Source organism: Carassius auratus, chromosome 36 (genome assembly GCF_003368295.1).
Source record: "Carassius auratus strain Wakin chromosome 36, ASM336829v1, whole genome shotgun sequence".
Classification (NCBI taxonomy): domain Eukaryota; kingdom Metazoa; phylum Chordata; class Actinopteri; order Cypriniformes; family Cyprinidae; genus Carassius; species Carassius auratus.
This window is the reverse complement of record NC_039278.1, coordinates 4605818-4624087: the sequence shown is the minus strand read 5'-3', so window position 1 is coordinate 4624087 and position 18270 is coordinate 4605818. Positions and strand designations below refer to the sequence as shown.

The window sequence follows — 18270 nt, the reverse complement described above, 5'->3', positions numbered from 1 at the left end:
CAAGAATCCCCCGCAAAGTCCCTCTGTTAAAAAAAGGCATGTGCAGAAGAGGTTACAATTTGCCAAAGAACACATCAACTGGCCTAAAGAGAAATGGAGGAACATTTTGTGGACTGATGAAAAAAAAAAATTGTTCTTTTTGGGTCCAAGGGCCACAGGCAGTTTGTGAGACGACCCCCAAACTCTGAATTCAAGCCACAGTACACAGTGAAGACAGTGAAGCATGGAGGTGCAAGCATCATGATATGGGCATGTTTCTCCTACTATGGTGTTGGGCCTATTTATCGCATACCAGGGATCATGGATCAGTTTGCATATGTTAAAATACTTGAAGAGGTCATGTTGCCCTATGCTGAAGAGGACATGCCCTTGAAATGGTTGTTTCAACAAGACAATGACCCAAAACACTCTAGTAAACGGGCAAAGTCTTGGTTCCAAACCAACAAAATTAATGTGATGGAGTGGCCAGCCCAATCTCCAGACCTTAATCCAATCGAGAACTTGTGGGGTGATATCAAAAATGCTGTTTCTGAAGCAAAACCAAGAAATGTGAATGAATTGTGGAATGTTGTTAAAGAATCATGGAGTGGAATAACAGCTGAGAGGTGCCACAAGTTGGTTGACTCCATGCCACACAGATGTCAAGCAGTTTTAAAAAACTGTGGTCATACAACTAAATATTAGTTTAGTGATTCACAGGATTGCTAAATCCCAGAAAAAAAAAAAAATGTTTGTATAAAATAGTTTTGAGTTTGTACAGTCAAAGGTAGACACTGCTATTTTTTTGAACACACCCCTTTCAACTAATTGCCCAATTGCACAGCCTTAAGAGCGTGCATATCATGAATGCTGGGTCTTGTTTGTTTTCTGACAATCTACTGAACCTACTGGTAACTTGTTTGCCACGTAGCAATAAAAAATATACTAAAAACCTTGATTATTCTGGTTAGTCACATTGTACTGCTATTATTTTGAACAATACTGTAAAAACAGAAAATATTTATTTTAAAATTTAATATTTCACAATATTACTGTTTATACTATAGTTTTAGTGAACTTATAGTTCATCACAGCTCTACATGATATACAAAACCAAATAGATATTATATATGGTCACCTTAGATCAAGAGGCATAATTTTTGTTATGTTCACCCAATGTTTCGCATGGAAGATGTGTGATATGAATAAATAGAATGCAATTTAAAATATAACAAATAGCATTAAGTTAGCATTAAGATCTAATTTATTTTTTGTTTTTTTTTATTTTTATTTTTTTTTACACAGCACATGTTCACTGACATCGTTAAAATGACTGCAGAAGATTTTATTTAGTTTAATTAACAATTAGAATGGAAATGCAAGAAATAAAATCCATGAGAACATTAGCAGGCAAAATGAAGTTCAACATAATTTCTCAGTGGGTTTTCAGAAAGACTATATTCTGTTTCATTAATGTTATACCCAGGCTTTATGGTCTGAACAGTGGCAGACATATATTTTTAAGACACTGCAATTACATGGTGCATTGAATTTAACTTCTGTTTTCAGTAAGATTTAATAGATGTTAAAAAAATACATTTATTTGTAATTTTTTATTTTATTTCATCCTATCTTGAGTTAAATAATTTTAAAGTGTTCTAGCCATAATAAAATGGCCACCATCAAATGATTCAGTCTAGAGATAATATCTGATATGAGTGCCTGTGTGTGTGTGTGTGTGTGTGTGAGTGTGTGCGAGTGTGTGTGCGTGCGTGTGTGTGTGTGTGTGTGTGAGTGTGCGTGTGCGTGTGCGTGTGTGTGTGTGTGTGTGTGTGTGTGTGTGTGTGCGTGTGTGTGTTCTCATTGTTGTACTTGTTTATTCTGACATTGTTTTGCAGTTTTGGATTCTTAGGATTCTTAGCAAAACTGGCTTTTTTCAAAACTGCTATTTCTTTTGGTAATCATAAGGGGGCTTCTTTTTATATTCTAATTTCATCTTTCTCTTTTATTGAACCATTTTCTGACATTTGGTGCAGTTGATTTTGACTTCAAAGTATCTAGAGTTCTAAAGCAGATCTTGTGTTTTGATAATAACGTGACATTGAGATTGACATTTTTCTTATTTGACATTTAAGAGAGACATATTGTAAACTATGTCTGAAGCGTTTGATAATCTTTGAAAAACTTACTTATGCTGCTGTCTTTGAACCTTTTCAAAAAGCAGTTCCTTTTTTTTTTTATTGCTGCACAAATCATTCGGTGGCAGTTTTATTTTAGCAACAAACAAAAAAAAAAATGCTTTGACAATGTATTTTGAATCTAAGATATCGGCCACAGAACTCCACAGATTTTAAATAATAAATAAATAATTAATAAAGATGTACAAATATATATATACTGTTGATTTAAATGAATCAGTCAGCTTTTTAGAGCACACCAGCATCTTTATGGCTTTTAAACTGGCATTTTTTCTTTAAATTATCTAACACTGAATGTGCAATGACTTATTCACAGTAAATGTTTACTCATTCTCTTTTACACAGTGAGAAGACAGTGAAGACATTTATAATGTTACAGAAAATTTCTGTCTCAAATAAGTGTTATTCTTTTATTCATCAAATAATCCTGAAAAAATACCGTTTTCAAACTGATAATAGTAAGACATATTTGTTGCACACTAAATCAGTATAACAGAATAATTCTGAATGATCATGTGACATCTGAAGACTGCAGTAATAACTACTGAAAAAAATCAGCTTTTTTATCACACACAAACCATTTTTAATAATATATTAACACAGAAAAGCGTTATTTAAAATTATTATAATATCAAAGAAAAAAATACTGTTTTACTGTATTTATGATCATTAATCAAATAAATGCAATTGTTCTACTTATCCACAAGAGATGTAATCCTCAAAAGCCAATATTTCGATGTAATACACTATATAAAAAAGTATATGTAGAACTTAAAAAAAAGGGAACAGCTATAATCATTTTTTTGAAACTAAATAAATGTTATGACTGAACTTAAAAGGTTAACAATCAGCCTTTGAATACCAAACTCTTCTTGACATCAGAAGTTGCTAAATGTGACGACAAAAGCAGCAAAATTGTAAATGAAACTGGTAAATGGTTAAACAAGTCAACTATAATGCTACCTTCACATATCACCTTTCTGAAACTTCTTACTTCCCATTTCTGCAGTTGTAATTACTAGTTTGTCATATTCAATGCTTTGTTGTTGGAAAAATCAGAAATCATGGTGGACGACACATTCATGAGTTTACTCTAGTCTGTTTCTTTAGGAAACTTATTAAAGCCAAAAGGCTTAGAATATATTTAGTCTATATCCAACCCCAGCACGCCACTATTGCTGGCACTCATTTAAAGTAAGCATATTTGTATTTGTGTTGTATTTGCCTTTACTCTTGCCGTTTTCCCTGCTGTTTAACTGGTTAGGCAACGTTAAACAGTAGGAAGTATAGCAGAAAACAGATGGCAGCTGTATAGTTTCTTTGCTAAATGGACTACAGAGACTGTTAATATAGCTGGATAGAGGAGGAGCACAGAGGCTACGCTGAAATGTGTCAGTATTAGTGGTAACTAATCAGGGCTCATCTTGGCCCACGCAACAGAAAATTTTAATATTTTTGACATGAGATGTAGGAAATAGACGGCTAATGAAGATGAATGAGGCAAAGAGAGGGGGCCACCTTGTCAGCAGGGATGATGGGCGAGAAATGAGGCCTTCCAGTGAACGTCAGTGGGAATCACAGCAATCTGACACAGACGCATTAATTGTCACTGACCCACATGGTACTGAAGTAAAAAAAAACTGTAACTTACTGTACATATCATGAACTTGGTTTAAAAAAATATATATAATAATAACTGACTGCTTATTGTTACGTTTGGTGCTAATAAAACTCACAAAAACTTGGATTGCCACTAGGAAATACAGGTGTTGGTTTTGGGACTGAATTTGGGATTTTCCTTAGTTGTCAGTTATAATCATCAAGATTAAAAGAAATAAACATTTGAAATATATCCGTCTGTGTGTAATGAATGAATATAATATACATGTTTCACTTTTTATTATTAAAGGCCCACCTATAGGCTTTCATAGTTGGATTAAGGGTGCTACAACATTGCAGAGTGGTTCACCTGACCCCTCATTTTGAGTCCAGGGGGGTGCTGAAGGGTTGAAAAAAATTTTTTATAAGAAACTAAGCAACCATCAGTGTTGTGATGGAGGTTGACGGGTGAAGGGGGTTGATAGTCAAATTCAAAAAGTTGAGGAGAGGCATGGTGGTCTTAATAACTGCTACAGGACACCTCCACCAGTAAATCCAGCGTTGTCATGCACAGTAATGTCTGTTATTTGCACAGGACTGCTTTTGTGCTTTCCAGTTATTTACCAACAGTTCCTATCCATTTTTCTGCAAGGCCCTGGTAACCTCTTTATCACTGTAAATGATTTGTAATGTATTTGAAATGTATTTAACTGAATATTTGCAACCTTAAATTGATTTCCAGGGGGTATTTTTACCATTATATGGCCAATTTTCTGGAACCTTACGCCTGTTTCAGACTGGACATGCAAGCAGAGCAGAGGCAGAGCGGAAGCAGTGTGTATGCAGAGCAGGAGCAGCATGCACCCATTTTGCTTTGACACTGGCAGCATTTGTCATCCACAGCTGAACCGCGGCTTGTGTACTGCAAATACAGAGAAGTATTGTTCATTCAGTCACGCTTTTCAAGTGTTCTCCGACAACTCTCTGTCGTGTGCTTTGATATGGTCAGCATGCTGTGATGCAGCCATGTTCCCCTCTGTCATGTGGCATATGACATGCTGTTTACATTATAAAAAGTAATCTTAAAGTTAATAGATGCCTCTGATTGTTATAATTGGAACAGGCATTTGAAGTTTGGGCAATAACTCCTGGCAGTGATGTGTTTTTGTGTATTTTATTATATATTTTTTTATGTTGTAGATTTAAGTAGCAAATGAGAATCGCTTAAATTATTGAAGATATTTTGAGACAAAGGTCTTCTTAATGGTTCCCAGTTTGGTTTAAGATAACTAAAGCAATAGCTTTTCAATAATGAGAATAATGTACAAATGTATGGTATTTGGGGTAAAATGCACCACTGTTGTTGGGGCAATAGGCACAATAATTAACATAATTGAAGGCTGACTTTTTTTAGTTGTTGACATGACATGGTTAGATTCACATGTTAAACATAAGCCCCTTCCACACTGCACATTGGTGCTGGAACATTGCAGAATTGCCTTCTGTGTGAACGCAAACACGTCCCGGGATTGATTCTGGGATCAATCCTGGGTTGGGGACCTAGAACATTGCCGGGTTCAGTCCCAGAACCAGCTGTGTGTGAACAAAAGCCAGAACTATTACAGTAAAGGGTGTGTCTTAGTGATTACGCATGTTATCGTGTGACTCTTTTACCAGGTGTTTTGAAGGCAGATCAATGTTTGCAACGAAAAATTGTGCAAACTGTAATGAAAACGAGATCAGTTAGCTCCTCACTATCTTTTGCTGGCTTAAGTGAATGTTAACATGCCTGGCATTTTTTACCCGTACATTACACGTCACATCCTGATATCACATGTCATTATGGGACCTTTATGGGTTGTGAATGCACAAACATTCCAGGAAATCAATGGCAGTGTGAATGAACCAAAATCTAACAATCCTGGTCCAATTGCTAGGACAGATTACCCATGTACTGTCTGGAACCTCAGTATGAAAGGGGCTATGTATTATGTTGGGTGTCCACCTTAGAGAATCATGTAATGAAATCGTATTTAAAATCATGCAATTACTGTAAATCTATTAAACTATAGAATCTTTAATGGTTTCAGAATCTTTACGTTTTCTGAATTTTTTAATATTAACAATAATATAACCATTGAACATCAAAAGCAGAAAAATAGCATAGTACAAAATTAACTTGGACATTAAAATTTAGCTTTCTATCAATACGGAGTGCCATTCACCCCATGACTTTATGGTGAAAAGTTTTTTTTTTTTTTTTTTTCCCCACGTTAATCTATTCCATTAGAAAAACATTGGCTTTAAACCCAGCAAAGCAAAACAGCACAAAAACCCATTGTGGCACTGCCACCTCTGCATGAGGTGTAAACACTAATGTTAGCATGGGAGTGTTTAAAAAAAAAAAAAATAAATAAAAAACCTACAACCACTTTACACGTGGTGTGAAACCAGCATTATTGTATGAATCTTCTTTTATCGAAGACAAGGCCTTTCCCCATTTGCAGGTTGCTCAGCATTAGAACTTGTTAAACCTTAACTGGTGCACAGGAGAATTTCATATTTTCTGCGGGAAAAGCTATACAAAAATAAAAACAAGGTCACATGTAAAGTGTCACAAAGCTTTATTAGGCTTTAATCCAACAACTTTTGAGGTCACTTAATTTGTTCCAGTATCAATAAAAAGCAATGCCAACTCTGAGTCCACTCAGCTCAATCAAGTGGTCATCTTCGAGTCCTGTAAACTGAGGATAACAGTGCAGGAGAAGACAGCGATTTACGGCTGCGGGGACCAAAGATTGGCTCTTTACGATACTGAGGCATGAAAGGGTATTTCACAGTTGGAGACAGAATGGGTTGGTGATAGAATGGGGGGTACATTGGATAACCTGGATATTGGTGCTCAGGCTGGTATGGGGCAGGGGCAGTCGTGGTCATTGCTGGAGTGGTCACTTCAACTGGGCTGTGGAAGCCATTCATATAAGGAGGGAGCTTTGGGTACCAGGGATATTGTGGTGCTGGGGGAGCAGCTGGGTCACCTTTAAAGTAATAAGGATCGAACACTGGCATGGGATACATGTGAGGGAACATGGGTTGCTGGAAAGGATATTGAAAAGGAGTAGTTGAAGCCGTTGTAGGTGGCACAGTGGGAGGCAGGGTAGCAGGTACACCAGGAGGATACCACCATGGCCTTCCAAAAGGGAAATGGTCAAACATTTGTTGCATATCAGTTGGGTCACGGACAGCAGGTGTGGTTGGGGCCAAGGTTGGTTGTGTCACAGGACAGGAAAGGGTCACTTCCTGGTCACCATACATCAGAGGGAGTTGCCTTTCAGTATCCTGAAGACCAAAAACAACCAGTAAACAGGATTACAAAAATAAGATCAATTCCACATTCGGTGTATGACAGTCACAGCAAGTGCAGAGTTACTCTTACCGTAATCTCCCAACAGCTTCCTGTGAATGGTGCGATGATAACCAGTGAACCAGCAGTAATCTCCAGTGTAAATGAGCATTTAGTGTACTTCTCAAGGAGAGGCTGCCACGATCCATCAACTAGAAGCAGAAAACCAGAATCAAGCACAAAAGGTCTTTTAACTATTAGATTGAATCAAGAATTAAGAGACTTGCCTTTAACTTTAACTTCATCTGCCCGGACTCCAAATTTGACAATCATGCCAGAGGAGAAGCAGGACACTGTAGGAAGGGGAGGTCTCACAGGGCAAGACACTTGCACTGGAGCTCCCATTATAATGAGTGGCAGAATATAACTTCCACCCTGTTAGGAGATGTAGAAATTAAGTTAAAGCCTTTCAACACTCACAAAAAGCACATGGATGGAACGGACACAGCACTTGTCACCTTTATCATGCATGCTAACCTGTTTTCTGACATGACAGCCCCCGTATGGAGCAACAAGGGAGACATCCCTGCGTGCCCGCTTCAGTGAAAAACCACAGCTAGCTGGCATCTCAGACAAAGGCACTGGTGACTCCTCTCCTTATGGTTCAGAAATTAAAGTTTGAGGGAAAAACAAAACCTACCCCACGCACACACCAGACACATGACTCACCTCGGTCAACCAGAAAGTGTGGCATTCTCGGTCCCGGAATGCGCAAGGTCATTGAATTATTGTTACATCGCACAGAACCCAGACGGCGCAGCTTAGCGCTAGCAGGTTGAAACCACACTTAAAAGGAAAAATTAAAAGTCAAGTTAAGAGTCCCCCCCAAAGAAAAAAAAAAAACAATTATACTACACATTTAAGTTCAATACCTTCCTCATTTGACTTGTGCCCATGAGACTCCACTGACCTCAATGCAGAGGTCTTCACATTCTTATTAGATACTGCATCTTGACCACCAATTAAAAGTTGGCCAAACCGGACCAGGTTTTCAGAGACTGCTCCAGAAGCAGCACCTGCATCAGAAAAGGCCTCATGATCAGCCCTTAAAGAAAGACTCTGTGTCACCATAACCATTGTGTAAAATAAAAGGCCCTTTGCCCAAAGCATGGTAAGTTTTCAATCAAATGCCAAAAAGTTCAGTTATTGGAAAAACCTTAACTCTACAGCTTGACAAGCTTATTGAGAAATACTGTGTTATTTCTACTTACTTTTGAATCACTCAGTGATATTGGATGACCAATCAAATCTGTTCATCAATTAGCTTGTTGTTTTCACCTGTGCCTCTTGTAATTAAAGTCTACATTGTTTCACACCCTGCATCCCAATGTGAATACTGTAGCCTTGTCCAAATACCCACACTTGCGGTATTTGCACTTGACTACTTCTATGATGTATTTCCTGTATTTTGCCCAAGTGTTCAAGTGAGGATGAAGACCACAAGTGTGTGTCAAACTTTTTATTACCTGATGGGACACACTTATTTTATAGTAAAAATGCAAGTGTTTACGTAGCTTTATTTTTATTTAAACTTTAAATACATTGCATTTAAAAATTTGTATTCTCAAGTTAAAAAGTTTTTAGCTCCAAGTTTTTTTCTTAAAACCTATTCACAAAGCTGCTGAGACAGAAGTCTTAAGCTAATAAAGGGCTGAATCAGTGAATGGCTGTCTCTTGTCAGAGATTTATTCATAAAAATACTGTATCATAGAGCGTGTTACATCCCCAGAGTTCTGGGTTCGTTTTATAGTCATTTTGTTCTGGTATTTTGTGGTTTGTGTATTTATTTTTTATTTTTTTCTCTCTTCTACCAGGTAAGATGGCTTCTGTGATTGTTCCGGCAGCTGATTGGTGGTTCAACGGCTGATTGGGACTTGGAACTTCGCCCATTCACCAGTGGCTGCAGCTGACTGGGCAGTCTTGGATCAGTTTGGTCTTTCTGTTCCTGTTTTTGGTTTGGTTTGTGTCTGTGTGTGTGTTCTGACTCAATTTTTGATTTAAATCTTTGAGAATAGTTTTGAACTATTTCTGTGTGTTAGTAAACCTAACTTGTGTTCCTGGAAGTTGTAGTAGCAGGACAGAGCACTTGTGTTTGTGGATTCTTATAATTTGTATTAACTTGTTTTTTTTTAATACATGTATCACCCGTAGGTATATTTCTCTGTCTAGAAACATAAGCTAGAACTGGGCGGACCACCAGCTGTAAGTTTGGTTAGGGCGTCTTAATCGTGTGCCAGATAGGGATTGTATTTATGTGTGATTTAGTATAGGTTAGAGGTGGGGTCCTGTTTCTTTATTTCTTTGCTTTGTTCTGTCCAGTCCTCCCCTTTTCCCAGAATATTATTGTTTATTATTTACAATATAACAGTTTATTTACAATATTACCGTGGCTAAATAAGAGCTTTGTTTTTATACGATATTTGGTGTTTGTGTCCTTTTCTCACACCGCAACTCCATACCTCCTTTGTTGGCATCGGTGGGCCCTTGCAGTGGGTTGTCAGGCGCCCCTCCCTTTGGGGAGCTAGAATGTAACAGAGCGCAATATGTTGCCATATTCAAATAAAGATTTTAAAATGCTGTCACTAATTAAACAAGTAGGCTATAGATTCAGCTTTTTGTCAGCCTTTTATATGTGTGCTTCTCATGCATTAGGGCTAAAGATTTTTCTGGTCGACTAGAAGTCATTCGTTTTAAGCATTAGTCGACTATTCACACTTTTACTAATAAATCATAATAATGAGCCTTTAATTGCCTACATAGCCTAATAAGTGACCAAGCGCACACAGAAAAAGGCTTGCCACAGTGCACAGAAAAAACTGAAAGTACACTGCATTAACGTTTTCATTTATTGTAACGTCGTAATTTATTGTAACACTAGCTTGGCTTTTAACTCTTTCGCTAGGTATTTGATTAAATGAAAACACAATACTTACATTTCAATGTGTTCTTTGAGTATAAACGCCGTCATCTGCGTGCAAGTGATTCTGGGATATGGTAAGGAGCCAAGTGTCCATCAGATACAGGCTCCATCTGAAAACTTAGGCAGGTGACTTACTACCTCACTGCCGTATCAGGCTGTGACTTTAAAGGCAGCATTTTTGTACAAAGGCACATCATGAAACTGTTAACGGACAGATTTCTGGAGATCCATTGCTTAACTCCATATTATATATGAAACCCACACATTAGACTATCATGTTTTTTATCACTTATTGTGTATGTCTTTTTAATTTTTAATTGAATAGCTTAAGGATTCATTTTCATGTTTAGTATGTGTGTGTTTTAATCTCCGGAGCTTGTCAATTGTATCATATTCTTGTTATAGTAAGCGTCCAAAATTATACCCTGCAAGAGCGGGAAAATTTGGACAACGTGATAAGATAACATAAAGGGGTGTAACACTTCACTCGTTTTCTCGATGCATCGATTACAAACCCTGACGATTCAGCTTGCGCTCCTTTCTGTTTGCTGTATTTATTTCACGGAGCAGAAATGTAAGTCTTAATAATATGCACAGTTCCATTGAATGATAAATGTGTTTAAACAATGTGGATGAACCGAATGTATGAAGGAAAATTTTAGAATAACCACAGCATTAATAACGACCTAGAAATAAGAGCGCAAGGTTTATCTGATAATCAGATGCATGAAAGTAGCAGGTGAGTTTTCTCTCAGAATCATCATTCGCTGATGGAGAGGAAAAGTTAAATAGCTTCTATAGCATTTTATTCTGTGAAAATGAAATGAAGTTTTCACACTGAAAGAGAAGTTATTTAGCTCTCATAGACGTGTTAGGCTTTAAACTCAATAAAAGCATAATGAACTGATGAAACATTAAGAAAACCCCTGTCACAGTGTCTGGTCTGTGTTTCCTTGGGAGTCCACTAGTGGCCTCACTTCTCCATAGTCACCCCACTGCAGGCACTACATTTCCCACAAGCCTTTGTCCCATTCATCACTGTTAATTGCACACCTGTTATTCCACTGTCATCGTCTTCACTTTCATCGTCATCACCTGTCTAAATATTTCATGGAGTCCTTGTTTTCCGTCACCTGGCTTTCTCGTGTTCCATGTTTCTTGTTTTTTGGACTGCTTTCAATGTTTTTGACCTCGGATTTTGACCTTGGATTTGGATTTTGGATTTCCCATTAAACACTGCTATTGGATCTCTCGTTTCATGTGTGCATTCGTTACAGAAGTACTCCATCATGCCCAGATCCAGCGGTGTGGGATTTCGTATCCATTCCCCAACCACCATAGGAGCAGATGGGGAGATTGTTGAACCTAACCACCCTCCGTCAGAAGGGGAGTGAGGTGGGTGGTTTGGCTTAAGTCTTTTGGACCTTCAACATCGTGGTCAATGGGATACACTGACCAAACCCGTCTCTCCAGACATGACAGCTACCAGCTCAGCACCATTGCACAAGATGGCCGCCAGCCCAGCACCACTGCACAACATGGTCGCCAGCCCAGAGCCTCTGCACAAGATGCCTGCCGGCCCAGCACCACTCCGCAAGATGGCCACCTGCCCAGCGCAACAGCACAAGATGGCTGCCGGCCCTGAGCCACTGCACAAGACAGCCACAGGTGACCCTCCAGAGTGGAGTCAGGTCCCCGTAGACCCTCCAGAGTGGAGTCAAGTCCCCATTTAACACTCATGAGTCAAGCACTACCACAGTTAGACCTCAGGAGTCAAGTCACCGTTGATCTTCATGGGCAAGGTCAAGTCACCGTTGATCTTCATGGGCAAGGTCAAGTCACCACGGATCTACCAGAGCCTCGTCACATCTCTGCGGAACTACCAGAGCCTTTCCATGTCTCTGCGGAACTTCCTGAGCGCTCGACCTATCCAGTCATGGCCACGGAGGCCATCCAGGAACTCACCGCATGCCCTGTCATGGCATCTACCATCTCCTCAGGGCCACAGAGGCCACACTTAACCTGTTAATTTCTCTATTTCAGGCTTACCTAACCAGACTTGCTCTCCGGTGCCATTGATTCCACTGTGGTGGTCTTCTGCACTGCCCTGGTGGGCTTCTGTCTTGACCACACGGCTGTGGTGATCTTCTGTGCTGCCAGGTGGGCTCCCCTGGTGGGCGTCAGTCTCGTCTGCTCTGCTGTGGTGGGCTCCACTTCCACCTGCTCCACCCTGGATTCCTGCCCTGTCGGCTCTGCCCTGGGACCCTGAACTTTCAGTTCCCTCCTGGTTTGTTCTTGTGTTCGGTGGAGCATCTGGTAGCTGCTCCTTAGAGGAGGGGGTAATGTCACAGTGTCTGGTCTGTGTTTCCCTGGGTGTCCACTAGTGGTCTCACTTCCCCATAGTCACCCCACTGCAGGCACTACATTTCCCATTAGCCTTTGTCCCATTCATCACTGTTAATTGCACACCTGTTATTGCACTCAGCTGTTTTCACTTACATCATCACCTGTCCATATATACCAGCCTGTCTCATTCGGTTTCATGGAGTCCTTGTTTTCCGTCATTTTATTTTACTTTATTCTGTGAAGAAAATTAAAATAATTGGTAGTTAACTGTAGTCTAATATATAAAACAATAAAAAAGAGAATTCTTTGTATAAATAAAAATTATAATTGATAATACATAGGCCACATGCATAAAAAGACATTTCTAAATACATAGGACACCATCAAAACTATGCTCTTAGCTTTTGCTCTAAGCCATGCTTTTTGTCATTAAATATTGCGTTTCTTTGAGTGCCGTTCCAGCCATACTTCTGCCTGCATGCCTGCTGCTACTTAGGCACGATGAGAAGAAACTCCACCTAGTCTCATCAAACTTTACTTCTGTTCTGTTATTTTATTTTTGTTGAGTTTCATGTTCTGAGTTAAGTTTTGTAATGCTGTGTCTCTGCGTCTGACCTCGAGTGCCACCAAAACTACAACCAGCCCACAACTCTGCATCGTCAGACAATGCCTAATCAAGGGCTTCCATAGACATCACTTCAACGACTACTGAACTGTCAGCAAATCAGCAACCTCAGGAAACCACCTTTTCGATGACAACAAAGGGAACCCCTCTACACAAGCAATGCAAGTAAATTACCTCCAGACTCTGCGCTGAACTGGTGTATCTAATATAATTTTAACCTCATTGAGGAACTTGATGCGAGGGTTGATTAAGTGATTGATGGTTGTTCATGTCGCAATTTCACGTATTTCTGTAAACTTGGGATTTCACACTTTCTCTCTTCCTGCAACTTGTGTGAGTGCATGTGCTTGTGTTAGATTAGTTTATGTCATAGATGTATCTAATAAAAGCCTTATTTATATTGAAAAGAGAAGTATCTTGTTTTGTGCTTGCAGGCTAATGTCTTAAACTGCCATTCTTTTTACTGTGCTAATTAATTGTTTTCACTGTACTTTGGATATTAATATCCATTGCAGAGTTTATGTAATACGGCTCGTTCAATAAATTGCTGGCAGTCTTAGTGATCAGCTGGAAAAACAGTGATTATATTCAAATTCCCATTAAAATCTTAAATGATTCCCTCGACCTGTTTCCCTTACATCTGTATTGCTGAAAAACACAATCCATACTTATCAGTCAGATGTCCATACGCACAAAGGCACAAATCCCTAAACAAGGCCATATCTGCAGATTAACCTTTTGTAAAATAATTGTATTTTATTTGAATTGGCACCAACTACACCACATTAAGTAGCTGCAAAACACACAGGTGCAAGTGGAATATAAATAAAAACATAAGTGAAATTATTTTTTTATGTAAATATAAAGGGCAATATATTGCATCACCAAATTTATTGCGGTTATGTACATATACTGTATTGTGCAATAAGTTCATATGTTGATTATTGTGACAGGCCTACTTCATACGTGGCATTTTGCATAGGTAACTGGATTGGGTGCTGATGCATACACTATTATACTATACACCCTTATTTAGATAAAACCATATACAACAAAGTAATAATCATACACACAGTGTCCTGCAGATAGGTATGTTCATTCAGAGGTTTTCTATGAAAGAGTCCATTTTTAATTGCATTAAGTGTTTTTTTCCTTTTGGGAAAATGAGTGGAGTTCCTCTGTTCCTTTGAGCAATAAAACCAGTGTTATCAGATGATTTGTCATTGCTTGCTATGATAACCAGAGGCCTGTTCTGCCTTTCTGCGTTGTTAGAGTTATGTGGACACCTTCCAAAGAGCAAATAGCACATAGTTTTTCTGGTTGAAGGGGTTTGCTGGATTATCGATTAAATATAATGCATAATTGTGTCTGAGTGGTCCAAATGCTACAGCTGAGTTTCTGCCTCAGAACAGATTTGTAAAAATGTAGCATTACATCACTTGCTCACAAAATGATCCTCTGCAGTGAATGGGTGTCGTCATGATGAGATTTCAAAATGACAATGCATATACTGGCTTTATGCTCACCCCTGTGATATTAGAGACAATGCACGCTTTGTGTAAAAGTTTGTGCATACTGCACATATTTCCTTCCATCTTTTGGGAAGTCATAATTAAATGCTTTGTCTGTGATATCCTCGAAAGAGCTGCTTGCTTAGAGGTGATGAAAGTTCCCTTTAGACCTATTGTGGTTTTCTTTGAAGAGAAGCAAACCTCGATTATAGCGCATCATTTGTTTGTGTGGAATGTTTTTTTTTTTAAATCAGCAATTAAATAGAGTTTGAAGCAGTGCACGGAATTAACTGGAGGAATATCATTTAAAATGGATTGGTTGCTTGGAATATTTCTCACTATGCTTAATGAATGACTTCAAATATAAGGCAGTCAGCATTCCATCAGGAAAATCTTTCTGAGGAAAAAAAAAAAAAGTATTTTATGCAAATCAGCAAGGCTGTGCCAATTTGTTGGGCACTTTATGCAAAATGCAGACAGCTGAATCAACAGAAACACTGTTTGCTTGTTTATTTCACATTACTGTAGGTCTGAAGCTGGGCTTTGTGACTGCAGGTTTGAAGCAGGAAAAAAGATTGTTAAATGCAAATAATAAAACACAACTGACTTTATAAGTGTGCATAGTTAAAGGTGCTGTAGGGAACTTTTGTAAAAAAATATTTTTTACATATTTATTAAAACTTTCATTATGTACTGACAGTAGAATATGAGACATATAATCTGTGAAAAAAATCAAGCTCCTCTGGCTCCTCCCAGTGGTCCTATTGCCATTTGCAGAAACTCCATCGCTCCCGGTAAAAACCAACAAATCAGAGCTGCGGTCCGTAACTTTGTTTGTATTCAAAATGTAGAAACATGTATATAAAAAAGTGAGTACACCATGAATCCATTTTCCAAACCGTGTTTTTGGCTTGTCCTGAATCACTAGGGTGCACCTATAACAAGTGTTTATATTCGGACTATTTTAGACTGCTTCGGGGGTACCGCGGCGGAGTAACCCAGTACCTTTGTGATTCGTCATAGACATAAACAGAGAGAAGTAGTTCTGGCTACGATGTTCTTCTGCAAGACGCAAGCAGTTCTGTTTATTAACCGCTAGAGCGTCACAAGTTCCCTACTGCAGCTTTAAATGTATTAATGTCTTTTGCATTTGATGTCAAAAATCTAAAAAAATCATACAGTGTTTTGAATACACAAGTAATTGTTAATAATGTCTTATTTGGCCCAAGGATTGGCCCATGTGTTAGTTTGGTAAATCACACCAATTATGCATTTACAAAATAGATAGTATTCCACTGAAATCAAATGTCAGTAATTTTGCATGTTAAAAATATATTTGTTGAAGAGGATGAAATAAACATTATGAAGCAAAAATATATGTATATTATTGTAAATACATCTATATTCTGAAGTAGAAAGACTGAAATTGTTTATTTTTTTTATTTTTGTGCTCAATACACAAGAAAAAAGATTTTGCGTCCATCATACATTTGGTGTTTGATTGTTTGATACTGAAGTCTAGCAAGTTGGAGTTGGAGAAAAAGTTGCTCATATCCCAGAAAATCCCCCCATAGGCCCACACTAAGCCTTGCGGCATATTCTTTTACGATCAAGGTGCCTTTCATGGTCATATATGATTTCATACTCCTAAAATGCTTGAAATTAATAACCTATCTGTGTTAATGCACTTTTAAATAAAGCATTAATGCTAAAGATTTGCTTTATTATTGCAGGCTGGGTGTGCAGAGCACTATTTTCTCTTAGATCCCTGCTTAATTTATATGCCAGGTTGACAGTGTCATCAGATAGGTTTTTCAATGCCCTAGCATTCTATGATTCAATTAGGCTTTCATGCCTGGGCTGCACGGTTGGCTCGCTGGCGCTTGATAAGAAGCCCATTAAAAAGATAGATGTCTCAGAGCACACAAATACTCTGTAAATGACTCCACGCCACTATCTGCTTAATGCTGAATATGCGTTCCAGAAAACACGATAGAGAGCCGATATGCATTCACAATGGGGGAAATTTAACAGTAATACATTTTAGACAATTTTCTGCATGCCCATGCGGGGTTAGTTTGGTGTGGTCAGCCGTGTAGCTGGTGTTAATTTTTGCAAATTTGATTGATCTTTCAGCAGCATTAATGAGGCTCAGATTTAAAAAGAAAACGTTTCATCATAAAATCTGAATGGTAGTCTGTTTAATATTTTTTAAACCTGTATGTAATTACAGACATCTTAATCAACTGTAAATTGCTCCAAATCTGGTCCAATGAGAAAACAAACTCATCTACATCTTGGATGGCCTGACAGTGAGTACATTTTTGCACGCCCTGATTTTGCTGAGTTAGATGTGTTCCTAGGTCAACATATTTTGTTGACCCTGGAACAACATTTTACTCCAAAAATATATTCTGGACCATATCCCTACACCTAAACCTAACCTTAACCATGAGTAATCCCTAAAATCAGAGGAAATTATAGATGAATGACACTGATGTACAAGCAACAAACAGTGATTTTAAGCATAAACTTAAACAAAATCTATAAACTGGATCTTCAAATCTGATTGGTTAATCACAATGTTGTTCCAGGGACAACAAAGATGTTGTCCCAGGAACATGTCTCACTTGGTAAAATCAGGTTCTGCGATAAGTTCAGTTTATATGAGTGGTATATATATATACATGACATTCCTCACTTTTTTCTTCCACATCTTTGTTTGTTATTGAATGGCATACCACCACTAAGGTCTTATCCTCATTGGCTGCTTCGTGAGCATTACTTGTTCTCATACTCAAGTCTACAAAAGAGTTCTGGCTTTTATCTTCAAATGAAAGTGTACAAGTGCTTCTTTTTTTATCACAGTGTTGCTTGGTTGCCTTTTGATGTAACTGGCTATCATTGTTGTCATGAATCGTTTTTATGATTGCATTGACCTTGCCCTCTATCACTAAATGGCTTAACAACTGTGATGGATTCTAAGCAAAAGTAAACTATAGTTGGTTTGAGAGAGACAGTTGTGCTTAGCAAAGATTCAGACACAGGGATGAAATCTTTTTGGGTTTGGCTACTCTTGTGTGCTGGCAAACAGGCTGTGTCTAAAAGCAAAATGTAATTTTAATTTGTTTGAGCACTCCTACTGGACTCTTTATTGGACTCGCCACTCATTTTCATCTAGTATACCGTAGAGCTGGGCAATATATTTAATATCCACTGCATATTTACAAGTGACTACAGTGCCATTAAGCACATTTTTGCAATCCATTGTAATCTTGTGACGAGCTTTAGAGCATCATGACTTTCTTGAATTCTTTAACAGCATTTCTGACGTCTACATCACTATATATATATATAAAAAGAAGTTCTAACTAATTTTTTTTAGTTAATTAAAAAAATTATATAGTTATTATATATAGTAATTTTTTTACATTTTGTATTTATATTTTTATAAAAATAAATAAATGAAATGTAAGATTATTATATATTGCATTTTAAATATATTTTCTAAAATAAAACAATTACAATTGTTTAAATATATTAGGTGAAGGTCTTTTTTTTTTTTTTTTTTTTTTTTTTGGTGCATATCTGGTCTGGTGCAACATCAGCCACTTACTGTATGGAATTTTTGTGATTTACTGTGATTAAGACAAACAAGACAAGCACATTTTTTCCATGTGCATTTTAAT

General features: G+C 37.9%; 2 protein-coding genes across 2 annotated transcripts in view; one reads left to right on the top strand and one right to left on the bottom strand.

The window, feature by feature from the left end:
• LOC113055012 (inactive N-acetylated-alpha-linked acidic dipeptidase-like protein 2) overlaps positions 1–9560 on the top strand; it is a 241596-nt gene extending 232036 nt beyond the window's left edge. The window contains exon 14 of the mRNA XM_026220927.1: positions 8994–9560. Coding sequence (XP_026076712.1) covers positions 8994–8997 — 4 coding nt within the window. The 3' untranslated portion in view covers positions 8998–9560. The remainder of the gene's footprint in view (positions 1–8993) is intronic.
• Positions 6377–8373, bottom strand: LOC113055013 (uncharacterized). Its single transcript, XM_026220928.1, has 6 exons — positions 8052–8373; positions 7849–7965; positions 7657–7775; positions 7407–7554; positions 7213–7331; positions 6377–7115 (listed from the first exon to the last, which is right to left on the bottom strand). Exons 1-6 carry the CDS (start codon positions 8287–8289, stop codon positions 6501–6503), a joined length of 1356 nt encoding a protein of 451 aa, XP_026076713.1. The 5' UTR covers positions 8290–8373; the 3' UTR covers positions 6377–6500.
• Positions 9561–18270: the final 8710 nt, after the last annotated feature.